The 20,540-nt window shown below is 30.3% G+C and overlaps 7 protein-coding genes across 7 annotated transcripts; 5 read left to right on the top strand and 2 right to left on the bottom strand.

Moving 5' to 3' along the window:
* Positions 1-447: 447 nt before the first annotated feature.
* Positions 448-1,602, top strand: FG379_002823 (oleosin-B3-like protein; the record flags this gene model as incomplete). Its single annotated transcript, XM_067328513.1, has 1 exon — positions 448-1,602. The coding sequence occupies one exon, from the start codon at positions 448-450 to the stop codon at positions 1,600-1,602; it is 1,155 nt and encodes a 384-aa protein (XP_067182011.1).
* A 2,583-nt stretch (positions 1,603-4,185) lies between these two features.
* On the top strand, positions 4,186-6,399 carry FG379_002822 (uncharacterized protein; the record flags this gene model as incomplete). Its single annotated transcript, XM_067328512.1, has 1 exon — positions 4,186-6,399. One exon carries the CDS (start codon positions 4,186-4,188, stop codon positions 6,397-6,399), a length of 2,214 nt encoding a protein of 737 aa, XP_067182010.1.
* Positions 6,400-9,315: 2,916 nt separating this feature from the next.
* Positions 9,316-10,422, top strand: FG379_002821 (uncharacterized protein; the record flags this gene model as incomplete). The annotated part of the gene is made up of 1 exon (XM_067328511.1): positions 9,316-10,422. The coding sequence occupies one exon, from the start codon at positions 9,316-9,318 to the stop codon at positions 10,420-10,422; it is 1,107 nt and encodes a 368-aa protein (XP_067182009.1).
* A 372-nt stretch (positions 10,423-10,794) lies between these two features.
* On the bottom strand, positions 10,795-12,111 carry FG379_002820 (uncharacterized protein; the record flags this gene model as incomplete). Its single annotated transcript, XM_067328510.1, has 1 exon — positions 10,795-12,111. The coding sequence occupies one exon, from the start codon at positions 12,109-12,111 to the stop codon at positions 10,795-10,797; it is 1,317 nt and encodes a 438-aa protein (XP_067182008.1).
* A 603-nt stretch (positions 12,112-12,714) lies between these two features.
* Positions 12,715-14,076, bottom strand: FG379_002819 (casein kinase I; the record flags this gene model as incomplete). The annotated part of the gene is made up of 1 exon (XM_067328509.1): positions 12,715-14,076. One exon carries the CDS (start codon positions 14,074-14,076, stop codon positions 12,715-12,717), a length of 1,362 nt encoding a protein of 453 aa, XP_067182007.1.
* A 1,309-nt stretch (positions 14,077-15,385) lies between these two features.
* Positions 15,386-18,874, top strand: FG379_002818 (ZW18 protein; the record flags this gene model as incomplete). Its single annotated transcript, XM_067328508.1, has 1 exon — positions 15,386-18,874. The coding sequence occupies one exon, from the start codon at positions 15,386-15,388 to the stop codon at positions 18,872-18,874; it is 3,489 nt and encodes a 1,162-aa protein (XP_067182006.1).
* A 942-nt stretch (positions 18,875-19,816) lies between these two features.
* On the top strand, positions 19,817-20,485 carry FG379_002817 (uncharacterized protein; the record flags this gene model as incomplete). The annotated part of the gene is made up of 1 exon (XM_067328507.1): positions 19,817-20,485. The coding sequence occupies one exon, from the start codon at positions 19,817-19,819 to the stop codon at positions 20,483-20,485; it is 669 nt and encodes a 222-aa protein (XP_067182005.1).
* Positions 20,486-20,540: the final 55 nt, after the last annotated feature.

The following is a 20,540-nucleotide window of genomic DNA, read 5'->3' as shown; positions in this document are numbered from 1 at the left end:
AGTTCCAGTTCTGGAGGTTATCAAGATCAAGACCAAAGTTCCAGTTCTGGAGGTGAACAAGATCCTAATCAAGGTTCCAGTTCTGGAGGTTATCAAGATCAAGACCCAGGACAAGGATCCAGTTCTGGAGGTTATCAAGATCCAGGACAAAGTTCCAGTTCTGGAGGTGATCAAGATCAAGATCCAAATCAAGGATCCAGTTCTGGAGGTGATCAAGATCCAGGACAAAGTTCCAGTTCTGAAGGTGAACAAGATCAAGACCCAAATCAAGGATCCAGTTCTGGAGGTTATCAAGATCCAGGACAAAGTTCCAGTTCTGGAGGTGATCAAGATCAAGATCCAAATCAAGGATCCAGTTCTGGTGGTATTGGTGGTGATAGAAGAAATGGGAATGGTACAACAGGGCTTGTTACCGGAGGTTATTCTTCTTACAATTCGCCCTATACAATGTTAAGGGCTGGCTCAAAACCAGGTTCATGTAAAGCCACAACTTTGAGTAGAGACTCTTTATTTCTAAAAAGTGCGACTTCAACACCATCTGATAGAATTATACATGGACGAGGAGAAAGAACTGATACTAATAAAAGTAATGCCAATGAAAATAGTCAAGAAAGTGATATTGAAAAAAATGATGATGGAAATGGTGGAACTGGTGGTGATGGCAGTGGCCAAGATCCAAGTCAAGGATCATCCAGTTCTGGAGGTGATCAAGATCAAGATCCAAACCATGGAGGTGATCAAGATCCTAATCAAGGATCCAGTTCTGGAGGTGAACAAGATCCTAATCAAGGTTCCAGTTCTGGAGGTGATCAAGATCAAGATCCTAATCAAGGATCCAGTTCTGGAGGTGAACAAGATCCAAATCAAGGATCCAGTTCTGGAGGTGAACAAGATCCTAATCAAGGTTCCAGTTCTGGAGGTGAACAAGATCCTAATCAAGGTTCCAGTTCTGGAGGTGATCAAGATCCTAATCAAGGATCTAGTTCTGGAGGTGAACAAGATCCAAACCAAAGTTCCAGTTCTGAAGGTGATCAAGATCAAGACCCAGGACAAAGTTCCAGTTCTGGAGGTGATCAAGATCAAGACCCAGGACAAAGTTCCAGTTCTGGAGGTGATCAAGATCAAGACCTAGGACAAAGTTCCGGTTCTGGAGGTGATCAAGATCAAGACCTAGGACAAAGTTCCAGTTCTGGAGGTATTGGTGGAACTGGTGGTGATAGAAGAAATGGGAATGGTAAAACAGAGAATATTACCGGAGGTTATTCTTGTTACAATTCGCCCTATACAATGTTAAGAGGTGGCTTAAAACTAAGTCCATATAAAACCACAACTCCGGGTGAAGGTTCTTTATTTCTAAAAAGTGCGACTTCAACACCATCTGATAGAATTATACATGGACGAGGAGAAAAAACTGATACTAATAAAAGTAATGCCAATGAAAATTGTCAAGAAAATGATATTGAAAAAAATGATGATGGAAATGGTGGAACTGGTGGTGATGGAGAAAATGGAGGTGATGGAGGAAATGGTACAACAAGGAATTCGACCGGAGGTTATTCTCGTTACGATTCGCCCTATAAAATGTTAAGAGGTGGTACATGACATTCAACGGATCCTTTATATAAAACCACAACTCTGAATAGTGGTCCTTCAATTCTAAAAAGTGCGACTTTAATACCATCTGATAAAATTATACAAGAACAAAAAGAAAGAGCTAACAAAACTTAATATAATCGTACTACAGGCAATTTATAATGAAAATACTAGAGGCAGAATTAACAAAAATGATGATTAAATTCAATAAGTGTCGTTAGGATTGAATAAATGAAAAGATCCTAATTCCAGTGAATAAACTACCAAGTAACACTTTTCCAGTATCGTAGCTCTCCTGAAACTTATATTCCGTGAAAATTTAGATTTCAAGTATTGATTTATGGGTTTGGATATTTAGATGACAAATATAAGACAACGAAATAAGGCAGAATAAAGTATAGGTCATTCTCAAACTGTGAGCTAATCTTATTGCAGTTTCATGTGTAAATTTATGACTAATAAAACGGTTCTCATTTAAATAATTATCATTATATATACAAAAACATGTGTTAATTGACAGTTACATTATTGTTGATAGGAATAACCACTTGTAATATAATTATTATCGAAATTTTAGTTGTATTCTTTTCAGTAATTTTGATGGATTGAAATTACTATTTAGCATATGAATCCAGCTCGACTTTATTAATGGTCAAAAAAACATTGGAATGTATAAATATTAGATGACTATTATTCTTTTAATATAGACAAACCAGAAAAAAGAATTGCTGTGCCTTCAATTAAATTAAATAACGTCATTAGTAGCCTTAAAAACATATATTCATTTGACTAGAATGTTAATAAACAGCTTTTTGAACAGGACAGTAGTTACATGAAAATAATACGAATAATTATATTGTTGTACACGCAGGTAACTTGATAAATAAATTGTGATAATCGATCAAGTAATTTTGAGTTATTCATGCTTTTAAGTTAATAATCCTCAATTTTCATATGGAAAACGAATGTGTTGATGTAACCATCCTTAACAATAGTAAATTTTTTCTTGAATATAAATGTAAACTTGAAAGCCACATATTAATAGTACAAGGGCTTTTGAATAAATAACAAATCACTCAGGTATGATGTATTACCAGGTTAATTCGATGTGAATGCAAATTAGATTAAAAAGCTAAATAAACTCGTCCCAAAAAGTAGTTTAAAATTTAGTTGTTCATTTTTCAATAATTGTATAATTTTTTTTATTTTGTATTTTTGCACCTTATTTGTGTTTATCATTTTTTATAGCAGTTCTAAGCAAAAAGAGTCATTTGAAATTGTCACCATTTTTATAAATTTTTTGCAAATAAATATGTTTATTGTTTATTCACTTAGAAATTTAAGTTATTCGTGTTACAATGCATTTGGATGTTTGTATCTTAAATACTGTAGAATGAATTTATTGTATATGGCATCTTTTATATGACAAGTTAAAACTATAAAAAATATGTAAAACAGTGTTATTCATCAATATAACAACATACAAATCTGTACAAGTCTAAATATATTAAGCAGTGAATAATTCATACTTTCTAACAAAGGAAAATGAGGTGTTGTAACAATTATATTCTAATACTATCTCCTTATCTGTCCCTTATATTTGAGACTATTTTCTTACTTTTAAAATAGGTTTGTGAGAATCATGATTGTCACATGTTAATAAATAAGAGTTTAACAGAAAATAATACAAAATACCACGAAACCACTATCAGATCTTATATCCACATCGATGAAATATAAATTGATGTTGCTCTTTTTACATCAAATGAAGCAAAACCGGTCGTCAGCCAAATCCAAATAAATAAGGAAAAAGAGAACAGAAAAAATTCTTGACATTTTGAGCACAAGATAATGAGAGAAACCTAATTCATTAATGAGTAGGCAAGTAAACCAATTGCTAGTGGTAATAGCCAAGTAATTTGACAAGTATTTAGAGGGAAAAAAAGTGCATAATAAAATCAGTAGTGTTGAAGGAAAAACGATTGATTTCAAGCATTAATTACAGTAAAAATTGCTTTGATAGATTAATTATTTGCATTTCAGACTAACAATATATCTTTTTTCTAAAATATTTAAAAATCCTATATTTACGTGTTGTCAAGTCTTTATTGAGGCTCAGCCCAATTAGTTAGCAATAGAGTTACCACTTTTCAGTTCGAACTAGACATGTCAATATTTATAATATTACTATATATATAATTATAGACATACAAACTTACATCTTACACAATCCTCTTTGAACACTAATAATAATGAAACAGTTGATTGCAATACCTTCAAAGTTGTGTGTAGTAAAAGCGCGGATTTAATGAATTGTGCGAATATAAAATTGAGATATGAACATATATATGATAATATTAATTAATTAAGTTTCAAATATATTAACCGTTCGAGACAACAAATGTTGTAATGAAGGATTATACATCAAATTATTAAATATTTAATTAAATCAGAAACTATTACGGTATTTCCCGCAAGCGCTTCGTTGCAAAGTTACCTTTACCAATTACTTTAATAAGCCTACAATTTCTACCCCATCTTATTCCCTGTTTAGCATATTTACATTAGTAAATTATTTGTTATTAATTTAAGATGTTAACGTTTAAGAATATTATCATATGCTTAACTTACCTAATATTCATCATAAATTCATGTTTGTCAGGTGAAACTAACAAGAATGTTGAGCAAAGTAGTGGTGTACTCGAAGAATTCAATACTGAATTGTTGGAAAACAGAATAGTGAAGGTTGAGGGAAAGATCAAGGGTATTTCTAAAATTGAACCTTTATTATTAGTTGCTATCGAGGAAACGGATGCTTTACACAAAGTGCCTTTCCTCTCAACCACTAAAACACATCCAAAGGAATGTAAACTCATATCGAAACTAATATTTTACAGTGTTAAAAGTAGCGGATTTTTTTCTGCAACGATTAACTGCCCTCGAAATGTATCCATTTTCTTGCAAAAAGGTCTTATTTCTTTAATCTTTTCTGGTAGTGAGACAGTATATTCTCGTGATAATTTTAACTTTAATATAAAAAGTATGAAAAAATCATTGCTACCCAAATATTTGAAGAAATTTAACTCTAAATTGATTGAAAAGAATTTTGTATCTAACAACGATCAAATCAATTTCCACAATACTTTGGTCAAACTTTCAAAAACGTCAAAACCAAAATTTTTGGGAATATTATCTTCAGAATCGAAAAAATTGACTACATTAACTCCACGAAAAGGCGAATTTTTAAAATCCCCTGAAAATGAGCACGTTTTAGCCGTATTTGAGTATCGAAATGGTTCTGAGAAGTTTATTTTTGGCTTACCTATACCACCTGGTTGCAAATATAGTTACAATCGTCACAAGGATCTTATGACCTATAATTGTAAAAAACTTCGTTTTACTTATGATTTAACTTCAGGAACATTAATATTCAGTGAAGTAAGAATTGTTACGGCCAACATCTTAGGTTACCCTGTTGTTACAACATTGATTATTGATTACAGAACTGAAAAAACCAAGTTGATTCCATATTCAAGTAAATCACTTAGTGAATATGTTACTGAAACTGGTGGCAACTATGGAAACGGAGAAGTTATCGAAACAAGTAAATCCGACTTTGATTTCTTTGATGATTATGAAAAGAGTTTAACAGAATTATTTTCTGATAAAATAATTAATGTCGAAGGTAAATATGATACTTTGAAAAATTATGAGCCCTTGTTGTTGGTTGCAATAAACGCAGAAAAACAGTACAAAGTCCCATTCATCTATACTACAAATATTTTTACAAAGGGTTGTAAAAAGATTAAAGCCATTACATTTTATAGTATTACTTTTAGAAAGTTTGTTTCCGTTAAAATTGAATGTTCCTCCAAGGTTAACTTGTTTTTGAACAAGGGTTCTTTAGTCACAATATTTGTTAATACAAAAACAGGAGAAGAATGTTCTATTCACAAGATAAAATCCGAATTTATAAAGATAGATCCAGCAAGCTTTAGCACATTAAAGTTATTGTTTTTCCCAGAAAACTTTTCACCAGAAGTTGACATGATATATCCTAAAGGAATTGATTCAGTCGATTACATTGGGATATTGACGCATGGAGTGGATTCGATTAGGGAAAGTAATAAAAAGAAATCTGGGTGGATTTCTAACAGGAATAAAATGGCTTATTTAATATTCAATTTCGGCGCCTCTAATCACGATGAAGGCTATCTAGGTATTCCATTTTTCCCCAACTGCAAATGCAAAATAAGTGAAAAGAAATTAATCGTTCGATTTAAATGTAAAAATGTTGCGTTTTTATACGATATACAGAATGGAACTATTCACTACAAAGGATTCAGCATTAAGTCAACCAATATTTTTGGATTCCACGTCCGTTATTTCAAACTTTTAAATACCGATGATGGTCTAATAGTTGCAATTAATGAATCCTTTAAAAACTCTTTGTCCATAGAGTCCCTTGCAAAAACATTCAGTGGAGTTCAGGAAATAAGTAGTGAGATCTGTACTAAGACTGATGAAGATAATGGTAACAATGACGCGAGGGTCGATAGCAGTAAGGATAGTGATAAGAGGGATGACGATGATAAGAAAGATGATGACGATAAGAAAGATGATGACGGTAAGAAAGATGATGACGATAAGAAAGATGATGACGGTAAGAAAGATGATGACGGTAAGAAAGATGATGACGATAAGAAAGATGATGACGATAAGAAAGATGATGACGGTAAGAAAGATGATGATGATAAGAAAGATGGCGATAAAAAAAAAAGACAAAAAAAAAGACAGAAAAAATGATAAAGAGGGTTATAGGTGTGAAGGCAAAAATAAACGTTAAAAGAAATAGTGATTGTGACTTGCAGACCTTAAGTTGTACATATTATCAGCAAAGATTAAATACATACAAGTATTTAAGGGAAGATGTGAACTCCCTACAAATTGTTACGATTAAAATAGCATTAAACGGTATTAAACTCGCTATATCTTAGAGCTCACTCATTAAGACTATTTCAGTTCTGCTGATTATTTTTGTAAAATAGAGTTAAGTAGGGTTGCCTCAGGACTAAATGTTCATCTTATTAATGTTCTATATCATTTATTCGTTCCCTATTTCTAGATAGGCACCTATGGATAAGTAAAAGGTTATGGTATTGGTGAATTACTCTAGGAAACTGTTATCTAAATATAGAACTGTGACATCATTATCTTTATTCATGTAGATGGACCTACTACTTAGTTAATCAAAAAACATCCGCAATTGAAGTGTTTACTCTTCATTTAATTATAATTCGGGGTCTTTTCTCTCCCTGGTCTAGATTCTGGGCTGAAAAGACGGTTTTATATTATATAAAGGTTAGTTTTAGATAGTGTGAGTACTAATTAATATGGTAAGTAGAATTACTTTATTAATACGTTAATTACAACTCAAAATTATGGTATTCTATGAACGATTGCTGGATTTCCGCAATTTATCTGAAAATATAGCACTATAAATGAAATAGAATACTTATGTGGGTATAGAGATAGAAATGAACACTTGCATGTTGAAGCGGTTTGTTCGACTCACGAAATGATTGAACGGGTGGAATCGAGAAATATCTGTATTTAATTTGTCGAAGAGGGCTAGTCCAACTACTGGTTATGTTTATAGTAGTGGACGTGAAATCTCATTAGATCATTCAATTTCCAGTATGGTATTATTAACTCTTTAAGAAGTCGCTACTTAGGTAACATTTACGTTAGAACTTATAGACAATATTTAAAGGGAATTTTAGACTATAAAAAAGTAAATACTTGATCGTGTTGATATTTGTCCTAGGAATAAATTATTTCAATCTAGAAATTATGCCCTCTGACTGGCAGTAAAATGTTAGGTCCTGATAATGTAATTGAAAGGAGAGCAGTTCCCCCTATAATCTTGAACAAAAATTAGCTTCTAGTAAACATAAACTAATTAAGGAAGATTATGATGAACAAATAAGAGAGAATTATTTAGAAGAACAATTAACATTAAAGGTAAAAAAATTGATGAATTAAATAACAATATTAATAGATTAAAAGAATATATTGATAGTACTTGTTTTACTATGTGTGAGAATTCAAATATTAATTATTTGAAAAATGTTTTAGGCAATAAGTTATGTATTTCAATTCAACAACTAATTAAACAAAGAAACCATCTATTAAATGAATTAAATAAACACAATTGCAGCTATTCTCAACTTTTTTATCTTTCAAAGGTATCGGATAGAAGGACAAAGTGATATAAGTTATATTCAACTTTTCAACTTCTACCAACAATTACTAAATACAAGAAAGCGATTGATAAAATTCAAGAAGATGAAACTATTTATTCAGAGAGAGAAGTTATTCACGGTAGTTCAGAAAGTTGGAAACTTAAACACACAAACTCGATTTTCAATAAGAAAAGCAAAGTGGCAAAAGTCAAGGATATTAAAATCTAAGAAAAGATCAAGACAATTAATTTATGATTCTAAAGGAGATCTTTTGGGAAGTTAAATTTAAAAGGTCGTCGGATACTTATATATCTCAGAATCAATGTATATTTATATTAAAAGTAATAATCACTGTAAATTAACGCATTCATTAATCGGTATTAGTAGTGAGTGATTAATTCATGGTTACTATTATTGGAATATAATTGGTAGATTTATTTATTTAATGATTTATTTATATTGAATCAACGAGTGGTATGTAAATAGTCATGCAACATTGGAATTAATTCGAAATGGTGCATTTCAATTAAATTGTTATTACTTTTAGGTTTTGAACACAGGCCATTTCTATTTGGAACTATTGTTATAGTTGCTTACTGCGCTCATTTTAGAACCTTTGTATGTATAAATTGTCGTTATTTACCATTCTATAGTTATGTTTCTAAAATAAAGTTTATTAAATTAATGTAAGATTATCACAACGTATTATTTCATAAATTATAACAAAATAGCTTTATAGTATTTTATAAATTAAAAGCAACTTATATTTCCCATTTAAATGTCATGTTTTGTAGAAATAACTAATGAACAACATATAATTTAAAATAGGTATGAGATCATCTCTTTCGAACAAGTAACATTCAAAACACAGTCCCAGCCAAGACACTCCCAAAAAGTCAAAAATAAATCATGAACAAGCATTTGCAACAAGATAACTAATTTACTTAGGAAATAAAGGTGTCATTAAACATAGAAAATCATAAAGAAAATATTGAGTAATATGATGACCACACTTAAGTTTCATATTTTAAACTATTTTATAATGAATAATATTTGCTTCGAGTATATCAATTCGAGACAGTTCCTAAGAAAAGTTTGAAATATAATGCGAACAGATTTAAGTCAGCTTCAGCTGTAACATGGTTAAATTTGATCGAGTCGATTTTTATAAAAAAGCAAAGAATGACAGTCAAGACCACTTGCCGCCAAAATATTTATGTCTTGGAGGTAACTAGAGGGATGGAAAAACAGAGACTAAATATTTTTCCCAATAGAAAAGGTTAAACAATAAAGTATTGCTTCAGTAATTGTTTATAACATAAATAGAAAATTTTGAATATCATATATTTATCTTAAAAGTAAATAGTCTGGTGATAGAGATATTTTTGAATATTGAAATAGGAACTAAGTTTTTTTTTTTTTTAAAAAAAGGAATATGCAACTTCTGTATTGAGAGGCATTAGTATCGAAAATAAAAATGAACTTGCAGTTTGGATTCTTTACTTTATTTTTTGTTTTATCGTGTTACCGTGCTTATTGTACTTCGGGGGAGAGTGGTCCAAGTAATACTTCTTTTGTGCCTTCGGCAGAATTAGAAAGCAGTTGTGAGTCCGAATCACTTGTCAATAGTGACATAACTGGTATTAGCCAATCTATGTTATCTTTAAATGGTACTTCATTTACAAAGAATCTTTCAGGATTTAGTGATGTGACTGGAAGCTTGGGTTTGCTAATTGCATTGACAAAAAATGGAAGTTACTCCCGTATAATATCTGGCAATTTTTTTAAAGTAAATGAAGGTGAAAATTCGTTTTATTTGCTATTCGATACAACATATAAAAATTTTGTTGGAATTTTTGTTTCTGGATCTCTCGATTTCACAATAAATGGGAGACTTGGTAAGGTCATGATTACACATAGTAATGAGACGTTCTTATTGAATAAATTTAAATTAACAAAGGGTGAAAATGATTCTATCGTTACGAACTCACCTTGGAATTTAAAAATTGAGGTGAATCCCGATTATAAGAAATTTATTAATATTCCCAGCGAAATTAAGAATAGAAATATAGTTAAACTTCCTCCTGCAGATTGGGATGCTAACTTAGATAGTATATATCCAAGTAACATTAAAAGTATTATACCAATAAGTATAATGAGTAAAAAAGATGGTGTTTACAAGAAATTGACGATACCTCATTTTTCTGTAGGTATCAGCCCAACTGCTCTTTTTCTTAAACTAAATACAGGGGAATACATGAGTGTTATTGTAACTAATAATACAGTTTTTTTTGTAGATATAGACGACTGTAGTATTCACTCATCAAATGGTCATTACTACAATATTTGCGGTGGTTACTCGATATATTATAAAAGATGGTTTTTAACAAACAAACCTTGGGGACATCGAGTTGTAATCAATAAAATATTATCAGACCTTTATGCAATAATGAAAAATAAACTCGATGAAATGAATGATTCAGATGATGTTGAAGGCAATCCATCGGCACTCACAGGCAACCTAGTTTCAGACAAATTTAAACAATGCAATAGGCTTTGCACAAAATGCAAGTACAATGACTAGTTAGCTTTGTATAATCTTATGGTTTGGTTCGCTAAACAACTGTAATATCTCTCTACTACAATGTAGCTACTATTCATAGATTCAAACGTCAATTCAAGTACATGAAGTCATTATACGAGTTGAACTATCAAATATCTACTTGTGGGGAACACGGGAAAGAGGAACTGGGACTTGTTCACTACAAAGTTATTTGCCGATACGAAACCTTTGTTTAGAATAGTACACCTTTACATCTATTTGTATATCCCTGAGATGTTTGACGTAGTCCGTTGTTTCTGTTCATATATGTCACAAAACTGTAACCCACTTTCCTGATGCAATTATTGTCTGATCTGTGACGTCCTCATTCCCTAATTCAAGTGTATGTGGCCATTACAGAAATAGGTCAATCGAGGAAGCTATTGACATGGCAAAAAAAATGGTGTCAGTATTTATCCTCGACAAGACACTAGTACTACCAGTTAAAGTTAAAATGAAAAGGCTCGTAATACCTATTACCGAAGCCAAATTTAATAATAAGGAAATAATATTCGAGTTCAAACTAACTATTATTGGAGATATGATTGGAGACGCCATAACTCTATAATAGTTAAAACTATAGTAATAGATTAGTGTAGTAAATACTATACAAAGGATGGGTGTTTGCCAAGAAAGGAATAGTCTATTTCCAATACATGATAATAAAACTCCACTCAAATATATCAATGAAAGAAAATGATATGATGTTAAGAATTGACTAATTGAGAATCTAGAATATCCAGATATATGAGATACTAAAATAATGCCTCTGATGAATAACTGAAATAGAATTAGAAAGTAAACAATGTAAGGGCGTTTCTTAAATATCATACAAAGTAATATTAGTCCAACAATGGATAAAATGTAATAGAATATAGACTGGTATCTAAACAATGGAATGAAGTCTAAACTTTGAAATATATTAACAAAGTTACCATACAGGCAAATTATAGTGATAGAATACAACATATCCCAAAAAGTCAAACTCCTAAATTCTATTGAATCGAATCTCCTGGGCGTACCATTAATATTATTTGGACTTTCCAAGTCGAAAACATTTTGATTTCTATCAATTGACACCGAATTGTCCAATAGAGGTTTAACTAAGATTTCACATGAGAAGAACATTGGTGTCAATATCAAAGCAATTGGGTCTACAAAAAAATTAATTGTAAATAGATAAAATAATGTTGATAAAAAACCTGAATTAAAAACAAATATATTTGAGACTAATAGTGAGAACACACCATCTTTATATAGAATATCACTATTATTCATCAAAATATAAACCAATTGAACAATGAAATAAAATAATATTGGTAATAAATACTCAATGTGTAGTCTTGAAAATAGTGGTTTTGAGGTATGTATTTCCACAGACTTTAGCCAGCCCTGAACAAAGAAAAAACAAGGTAATATCGCATTCAATATAAGCGATATAATACATAGTGAATTTAACTTGAGTCTTGAAAATGTTGGGATAATATTTCCCCTGTATAAGTATACATGCCACAGATGGAACAGCAATAACAGTATACACAATATCTTATTCAAATAGTTGATTTGTGAATACTGAAAAATATCCACAACTTTTACGGCATTTCTATTATTTTTTTGTAAACTGTCATTTTCTGAAGAAGATGCCAAATTCAATCCATTTAAAGTCACCATTTATTTAATTAATATTTATCACCTCCAATCTCTTATTTCATAGTAATATTGAGTATTGTGACCAATTATTTTGTTGCCTTCCTATGGAGATTCAAAGTTTGTTATTTGTAAAAACATATACCTTTTCAAGTTATCTTTGTAAATGGTGTATTCTTTACCCCCCCCCCCCCCTCCATAACCTTTATTTTGGTTTTAGTACTAGTTCCCAGATATTCGCTACACGAAATTCTTAGCGGGATGTATGTGGGTAAATTAACTAAAAACTAATTGAAGAAAAACGTGTGATTTAAATTTCATAATATTTTCACCTTTTATTTATCCAATAAATTTAAGGATAAATATACTTTAACTGGGTTCGTTTTGGAACCACATTCAAAAATAATACAGCGAACAGACAAATCAAGCAATATCTTTTTATAATCAGAATTATTATTAAGTATAATGAAAAGAACAACTGCGACTTTCTAAAGTTTAAACGAGTAGGACAATTGCAGAAAGTGAAGTATTCACACCGCAAAAAAATTGATAATAAACATCCTTAACTCCATAACATATTACAATGAAGCAAAATACTTCAAAAAAAGTGAATAAGAGGGATTTAAATTAATCAATAACCCTAGTGCAATAACAACAGCCTCTCATTCTACTATTTTTAATTTTCATGTTGTTTGAGGTAGCTTTGTCACATTTAAATATCTCAGGTTGTTTTATTTTTGTATTTTCAAAATGATTTTCATTCTCTGACTCTTTTTTCAGGCTTGAGACTTTGTTTTTATGCAAGCCCTTACTGTTTTGAATCTCATTCCCGACATTATCTTGATCATTATTGAAGTTGTTTCCCGAGATACTATTTTTGTCTGGTCTTTTGGAAGAGGAGTGAATGTATTTGTTTCCTTTTGTTTGAGGTTTTCTAATATCGACATTACTCCTATCCAAATTGTTTTTGCTTTGAATATAATTACATGGATTTAGGCTGTGATTCACATTTTTGCCTCCAACCTTATAGTTTATATTGTTACTTGAATCGTTTTTCTTTAGATTAGAAATATCATATTTGTTCCAATCAAACTCGCCATCATCAACATAACCATCTCTTTGCATTAAATCTCGAAATAGCTTCCTCAAGTACGTATAATCAGGCCGATCCTCAAACCTCAGAACTCTACAATAATGTAAATATGTGGCAAACTCAGGAGGGTAATTTTTACATAACGCCTCAACAGAGGTACCCATTTTCTTCTCCATTATTTTTTTGTATTTCTCTTCTTTGTTATTTGCTCTGATTCCCTGCCAAGGAAGAGATCCATTTCTACAAAAATACATTAAAACATATCCTATTGCCTCTAGATCGTCTCTTCTACTTTGTTCTATTCCCAAATGAGCGTTTATAGAGGCATATCTTGCAGTTCCAGTTAGGTTTTTATTTTCTCTATATTGAATGTGTTGAAGTGTTTTGGGATCTCTAAATCTTTTAGCTAAACCAAAGTCAATTACATAAATATTCCTAGAACCTTTCCCCCTACCGATAAGGAAGTTATCTGGCTTAATGTCTCTGTGAATGAAGTTTTTTGAGTGGATATATTCAACTCTTTGAAGCATTTGATCAGCTATCATAAGAATCGTCTTTAAGCTAAACTTCCTATGGCAAAGATTAAACAGATCTTCAAGTGATGGTCCTAGAAGTTCCATGGCCATTATTTGGTGATTAACTTCCCTATCTAATTCACAATGATAAACATTTGCTATTCCAACACCACCTTGGAGTATTTTTAATACTTTTGTCTCATATATTAATTGTGGGTGTCTTGACATTGTGGATTCGGCCTTAATTGCTACTTCCTCATTTGTTTCAATGTTAACCGCAAGATAAATATCACCAAAACTACCTCCACCTATCAATTTCTCTATTTTCCAGATAGAACACACTGTAGTATTTGCTAATGGGGACGAAATTTGAGAAACCATTTTATTTTCTCTATGATTCGGCTATTAAACACGAAAAAATAAAGTTTATTAATACTATTATATTTTTTTTAAATCGTTGATTTTAACTACAGTTAACATTAATAATCATAATCTTGATAAAGTTTAGTTATTTAAAATCAAAAAAGTATTAGCGAAAGCAATAAATCAACTTTGATATATTTGTGGATATAACTGTGTGAATAATGATTGATAAATGTGCAAAATAAGTATATTCTTACACTAGTGTATGTATTTTATGTGCTTTTTTTAATACTCTTGTATGAATAAAAATAACTTTCGCTTAAATAGACTTATGTGTATTTTAGTGAATAAAACTTTGAATTATTATTCATTTATTTCTCACTGCATTAAAAATAAATATACATTGACAAATTTTCCTAATATAAGTTTGCCCTCTAAATCCAAGTAATTCTAATAGAAGTAATGGTAATAAAAGAATAATGACAATGCCAAACCCCCTCTATATACTTATAATTCAATATTATACTTTTTATTCAAAGTTTATTTTTTTCTCTTCATGCCTTACAGCTATCAAATTTTAAACTTTTGGTGGGGTTTGGTTTGGCGGGAACATCTGTTTTTTTTCTAATTTGCTTACATGTGATAGATTAGATTTTGAATCCGACAAAACTTATAAACTAAATTTAATAATATATTAACATGTGATTACCAGAGTTTACAATATCTGTTAGTTGCCCTAGAACCTATTTGTATATTTTCTCTGGTATTTGTTGGAGTGTTCACCTATTTAAATAGTAGTATTTTTTTGTCCTTTTCCGGAATTTTATAAAGATTCAGTACTACACAAATTTAAGTATAATACAATTTAATAATTTTTTTCTCTACATAACGGATCACTGTAAGCAAATGGTTTTGTTAAATTAATTTTTATTGTGTTACACAATTAAATTTATTTATTACACGCACGAAAATATGATCAATTTTGTTTTATTTTTATCAATTTAATTAATAAATATTTCATATAATACAGCCAGATTAATATACTTAATGTTGTTGCTAATCTCGTTGTATTTCATTTTTAAATCACGTGTACCATGCACAAATTTCAATAACCGAAATCGTGTTTTCTTAGAGGAAAAATAATAAGACTAGACGCAATGATGCAGATAAAAATAAATCTAGATAAATATTGAGGCAGAAAAATAAGGTTTTTCTTGAGTTTTCTCCCTTTTCTAACCATACTACGGTGTTTATATAATGATATTCACAGTGTAATAGTGTAGTGGTAGATATAATAACGTGGTACTTTATTATTGACGTAATTATTATGTCTTTATATGCAAAGGTGGATTTTGCAGTATGCCTAACTAAATTTAGAAATATAGATTTATTTCAAAGTGGTTATTACAGGATAAGATGTAGATTATACTTTCTGGATGAAGGTGTGACATACACTGTATTTCCAACAAAAATCACATACAAAAAAAATTGTGAATTAAAGTGGGAAAATATACAAGAAGATGGATCTATACTTACAAGACCATTTTTAATACGTTTTATTGATGATGTGGCAGACTTGAATGAGACAATAGGGTTCAGTTGTAAAGTAAGACTTAGATTAACAAATTTTAAGTCATTAAAATCGTTTTTTAGTGATTTATCACTTAAAGAAGTTAGTGATCTAAACCAAAACACATTATTTAATGGGAGAATAAATTTATCTCCCTTTTTCTTAGAGGTTGATCTTTTACATTGTGAAATTCCTGATATAAGCTTACTTCCGGATTCAATGACAATAAATGAGGACGACTACTACGAAAAATTAGAAAGTTATCCGGACAGTGAGGAATTTACAAGTGTTTGTTACAATGTATATAAAATAAATAATGTTTCTAATGGAATAATAGAATACATCCCAATATTATTTGATGAATTCCATTTTTGTCATTTAAATTGTATTTTAATGAGTCAAATAACTGGAATTTCTGCATCTGACGATGAAATATATTTGAATAATAGAACAAAATATGCCGTGAGGTTTAATAAAGCAAAACCACTCCCCACAATACCTTCGTTTTTATTATCCAAAAACAAAGTTGATGAAAAATCTGAAGTGGTTCAACAAGAGGATAGTAACAACTCTAATGACAGTCTCAGAGATATGAACGAAGGTGTACCTAATTTGACGAAAAAACTACAGATAAATAGGGATGTTTTCAACAGTAATACCAAAATATTTGATATAAGAAGTGCGATAGTACAAAAAATGTCAGAGTTAAACAATCATTCCAAAACGAATAATTCATCATCATCTTTATTAAAAGACAAAAGAATAGTTTCTTTTGAGCATGGTGCAGTAATAAAGGAAAAAGATAATGACGTAAGTATTAGTGTTGGGAATGAATGCATTAGTTTGGATGAAGTATTTTCCACAGTGATAACAAAAGATCCAATATTTATAGAAACTTGTAAGTTAAGAGTAGAATTAATTACTGTATTAACGAGCATATATCTCCAATTAGCTGCAAATATGCACTTTATTACAAAAAAGTGTTGCTCTCCTCAAAGAATGAAATTAATGCGTTCTTACTTAGCAGTCCCCCCTTTGGAACTGCCAGGTGGCTCAAGACTAAATGTTGAACCATTAGTGGACATAAAAAATTTATTATTTGATGAGAATGGTGCTTCTGTGCCATTTTGTGTAATAAGAGAGCCGGAAAACTCATTAGATGAAGAACCATTTACAAGAATAGGTTCAGATATTCAATTAAAAGAAGAAACTGAATTTAAACACACTTTAACAATGGAAAATGATGCAACTACAATTGTTAATTTACCAGAACAAAGATTTACAAATTTAACACTAAATTACATTAAGTTACCACCTGTAATATGGTCTTTAACTCCATTAAGTTGGCAATTGGATTACAAAAGGGGAATAACACCACCTTTATTTAAAAGAAGTGTTGTTTCTCAATCAATTAACATTGATCTATTATTAAATAACGAACCAATATCTCAGTTTCACAGTTTAATAGAAGCACCCTATGAAATAACACAATATTGCAGCAAATTAAATGAGGAGATAAGTGATTTATCTACACAACTGCTAGATACATGGAATCGGGTTTTAGCAATATTACCATTTATTCTTAAAAAACTTGAACAAATATGTAAAATGGAAAATATAAGGAAGACAATGTATCTTTGGAATGAAACAGTTTTCATTGAAAACCTATCTTCTCATGAATATTGTATACCAAATCTAAAGCCAGAACCGGCTAAATTTCCTGAATATATTCAAAACAATAATTTTCCAATAACACCACCAATATCTTTGTATATAACTAGTTCTTCACCATTTAGCGAGGAACAAATACTTAAGAAAAACACAAGTATCATGTCGGTAATACCAAATTGGGTAACAGGACCACAAAATATACCAACATACAGCTATAAACCAATAGATTACTACTCAAAAACAGCATTTCAGCTTAGGACTAACAGCGTATTTAAATCGATTCCATCTCCAACAGCTATTGAAGAAATTTGTTTGCCACCAATATATGAGGGTCCTGCCTTTGAGGACCAACAGAATAATAATAATAGTAATGCTTCAGGTAATACAGGTAATAAAAAAACTGAAAATAATGAAGATACTAATTACTCTGAAATAATTAATAGCAGTAAATACAATGAGTGGCTTCCGATATTATTTATACAAAAATACACAAATACAAATAATAAACCGTACACAGGTGGAATTCTAACTCATTGTGGTCAATTGTGTAGAGTGGGGTTGAGTAATGATCCGGCTATAAGTGCGAGATATATAATAAATAGAAAAATACAGAACGAAGAAGTAGATAAAAAAAAAACATGCTCACCACCAAAGCTATTTGATAGTAATAATAATTTTAATGATAATAATAAAAGTAGTGGTGACAATAGTATTAATGACTTTACTCCAGTTATACCAATAAAAACAGAGCTGCCTTTTAGCTGCGAAAATAAAACTGCTGGTGTAAATATTAGAGATTTACATATAATAGTTTTTGTTCATGGACTACAAGGATCTGCATTTGATATGAGAAACGTAAGAAATATAATATCACTTTATTATCCAGATGTGTTGTGTTTGTTAAGTACATGTAATGAGGATAATACAGATGGTCCAATAGAGGATATGGGAAAACGTTTAAGTGAGGAGATTATCTCTGCAATAACCCCCTTTTCAAAAACAATTAAAAAGTTATCATTTATTGGACATTCACTCGGAGGAGTTATAATTCGTGCTGCATTGCCTCATCTGAAAATGTTTAGTGAATATTTTTATTTATATTGGTCTTTAAGCACTCCACACTTAGGTTGTATTTCAAATAATTCAAAATTGATTAATGTAGGAGTTTGGATAATGAAAAAATGGAGCAGCTCTCAATCTTTGAATCAACTATCACTTTCCGATTCTCAGAAGTATGAAGATACATTTATGTATAAACTAGCAACGGAGCATTCTGAGCATTTGTCTCATTTTAAACACGTTGTTTTTTGTTCATCTCATCAGGATATGTATGCTCCATATGATAGTGCCAGAGCAGAATACAATTCTAGCGCACCTCTGATATATAGAGATATGGTTGAATCGATGCTAAAACATATTGATCCAAGTAAATTAACACGCATAGATGTAAATTTTTATCTTCCGCAAAAGAATCTTGACACATTTATAGGGAGAGCTGCTCACATACAGGTGATTGAGAATCATTTCTTTGTTAAGATTTTAGTAACAAGGTTTCCGGAGTGGTTCATTGTATGATTTATATTGAATAGTATATAAATGGTATTAATAGTTTGTTAGGCCTATTTTAGATAATTAATATAGCAATATATAATTACATTTATTAAGTGTAATATTGGCAATAATCAAATGTATTTTTGCTCGAAACATTATCATTTTTACTATTTTTTGTTAAATAATTGTTTTTGCGTACTTGATAATTAGTATTATCATTGCACTCTTTTGAAAAAACACTTTTACCTTCATATGTATCTATATTATAGATTCTAATTCTATCATTTTAACTAAAAAAATGTGTTTCATCTACAGATGTATTTCTTTTATATCTGTTATAATGACTAATCATTGAATCTTACACTATGATCATATGTATTTCTCTCTTCATTATTTGGTTCTATGGATAAATGTCCCGAATTACAAAAGATTGAATATCCATGGTTAAAATCTAAAAATTCCTGTTTGAGTTTGGAATCTCCACTATTATTCACTGTTGAGTTTGTTCCTTGTTCATGTTTCGATTTTAAATATTAACGTGATTCCAAATTGAAAACTATTGTTTTTTGTTTACCATTTTTAAAAATATCATTTCTATCAACTTATTTTGCTTCCCCTAATTGTCTTACATCTTATCTTTTGCTCTGAATACACATACTAATAAATTTTCAGAAATATTTAAATAAATCACTTTTACTTTACTACAGTCCACACACAATCCTACTCTTCCCACTGTATTGTCAATATTTTCCAGATACAATATATTAAAATTATTGTATTTTATTGTCATTTCAAATCAAAATATTTAATTTTTCATTTAATTACTCATTTTGCATTACCATTTACCTTCGCATGTTTTGCAGTGGGTCAAAGTGACAAATTGGAGCATGTGCCGCCGGCGCCTTTTGGGTACCTATGAATGATTTTATCAGTGTAACCAACAAAATATCAAAGGATAGGGTTTTAATGAAGACCGACGGAATAATACTTCCTGGAGGTGTTATATATTCTTCTGAGAAAAATTGCCTGAAAAAGGAGAAACTTATTCCATTAAAAACAGTAAAAAATATCTATAATACAAAAAAATCAGAAAGGGCAAAAAAAACGTCTTTGAAACCATTTGAAAATGAAAGTCTAAGGGAGTTTTCTGCTAGGGTTGATTTAGAATTAAAACGCAATTTGATTGAGAGTGATAGAGAAGCCTTTAGAAGTAAGAGATCCGAAAAGAACAAATTAAAGCGTGAGAAAAGAGAAACTAGAAATAAGAGTAAAGCCAAGGTAGACAATGAGAGCAATTTAACCAGCGATAGTAACATTTACGGAAGTGCTGAAAATAAATATAGCCGTTCAAATACGAATAGACCATCTTTTGGTGATGTTATTGACTCTCCTCCAACCTTCTCCAATAAATTAAAAGAAAAATTAAATAGAACAAAAAAAAACAATGAAAACAAAGCTAAAGACTTATCTAATTATGTAGAAAGTGTTAGAAAAGCATATTTGGAAATAAAAGCTAAACGTTTAAGTGAGAGGAATAAATATTTTGAAGAAAAGTGTGGAAAGAAAGAGAAAACATTGAGCGAGTTTGGTGATTGCTGGGTTGGAATAGGTAAATTTAGGAGATATCAAGATTGAAGGTTAGAAATAACCATTACGTTATTATATGTAGTTCTTGAAACATTTGTATTAT

Source organism: Cryptosporidium bovis (assembly GCF_009768925.1).
Source record: "Cryptosporidium bovis isolate 45015 chromosome Unknown contig_4, whole genome shotgun sequence".
Classification (NCBI taxonomy): domain Eukaryota; phylum Apicomplexa; class Conoidasida; order Eucoccidiorida; family Cryptosporidiidae; genus Cryptosporidium; species Cryptosporidium bovis.
Note: the sequence above shows the minus strand (reverse complement) of the source record. Positions and strands in the feature narration are given on the sequence as shown.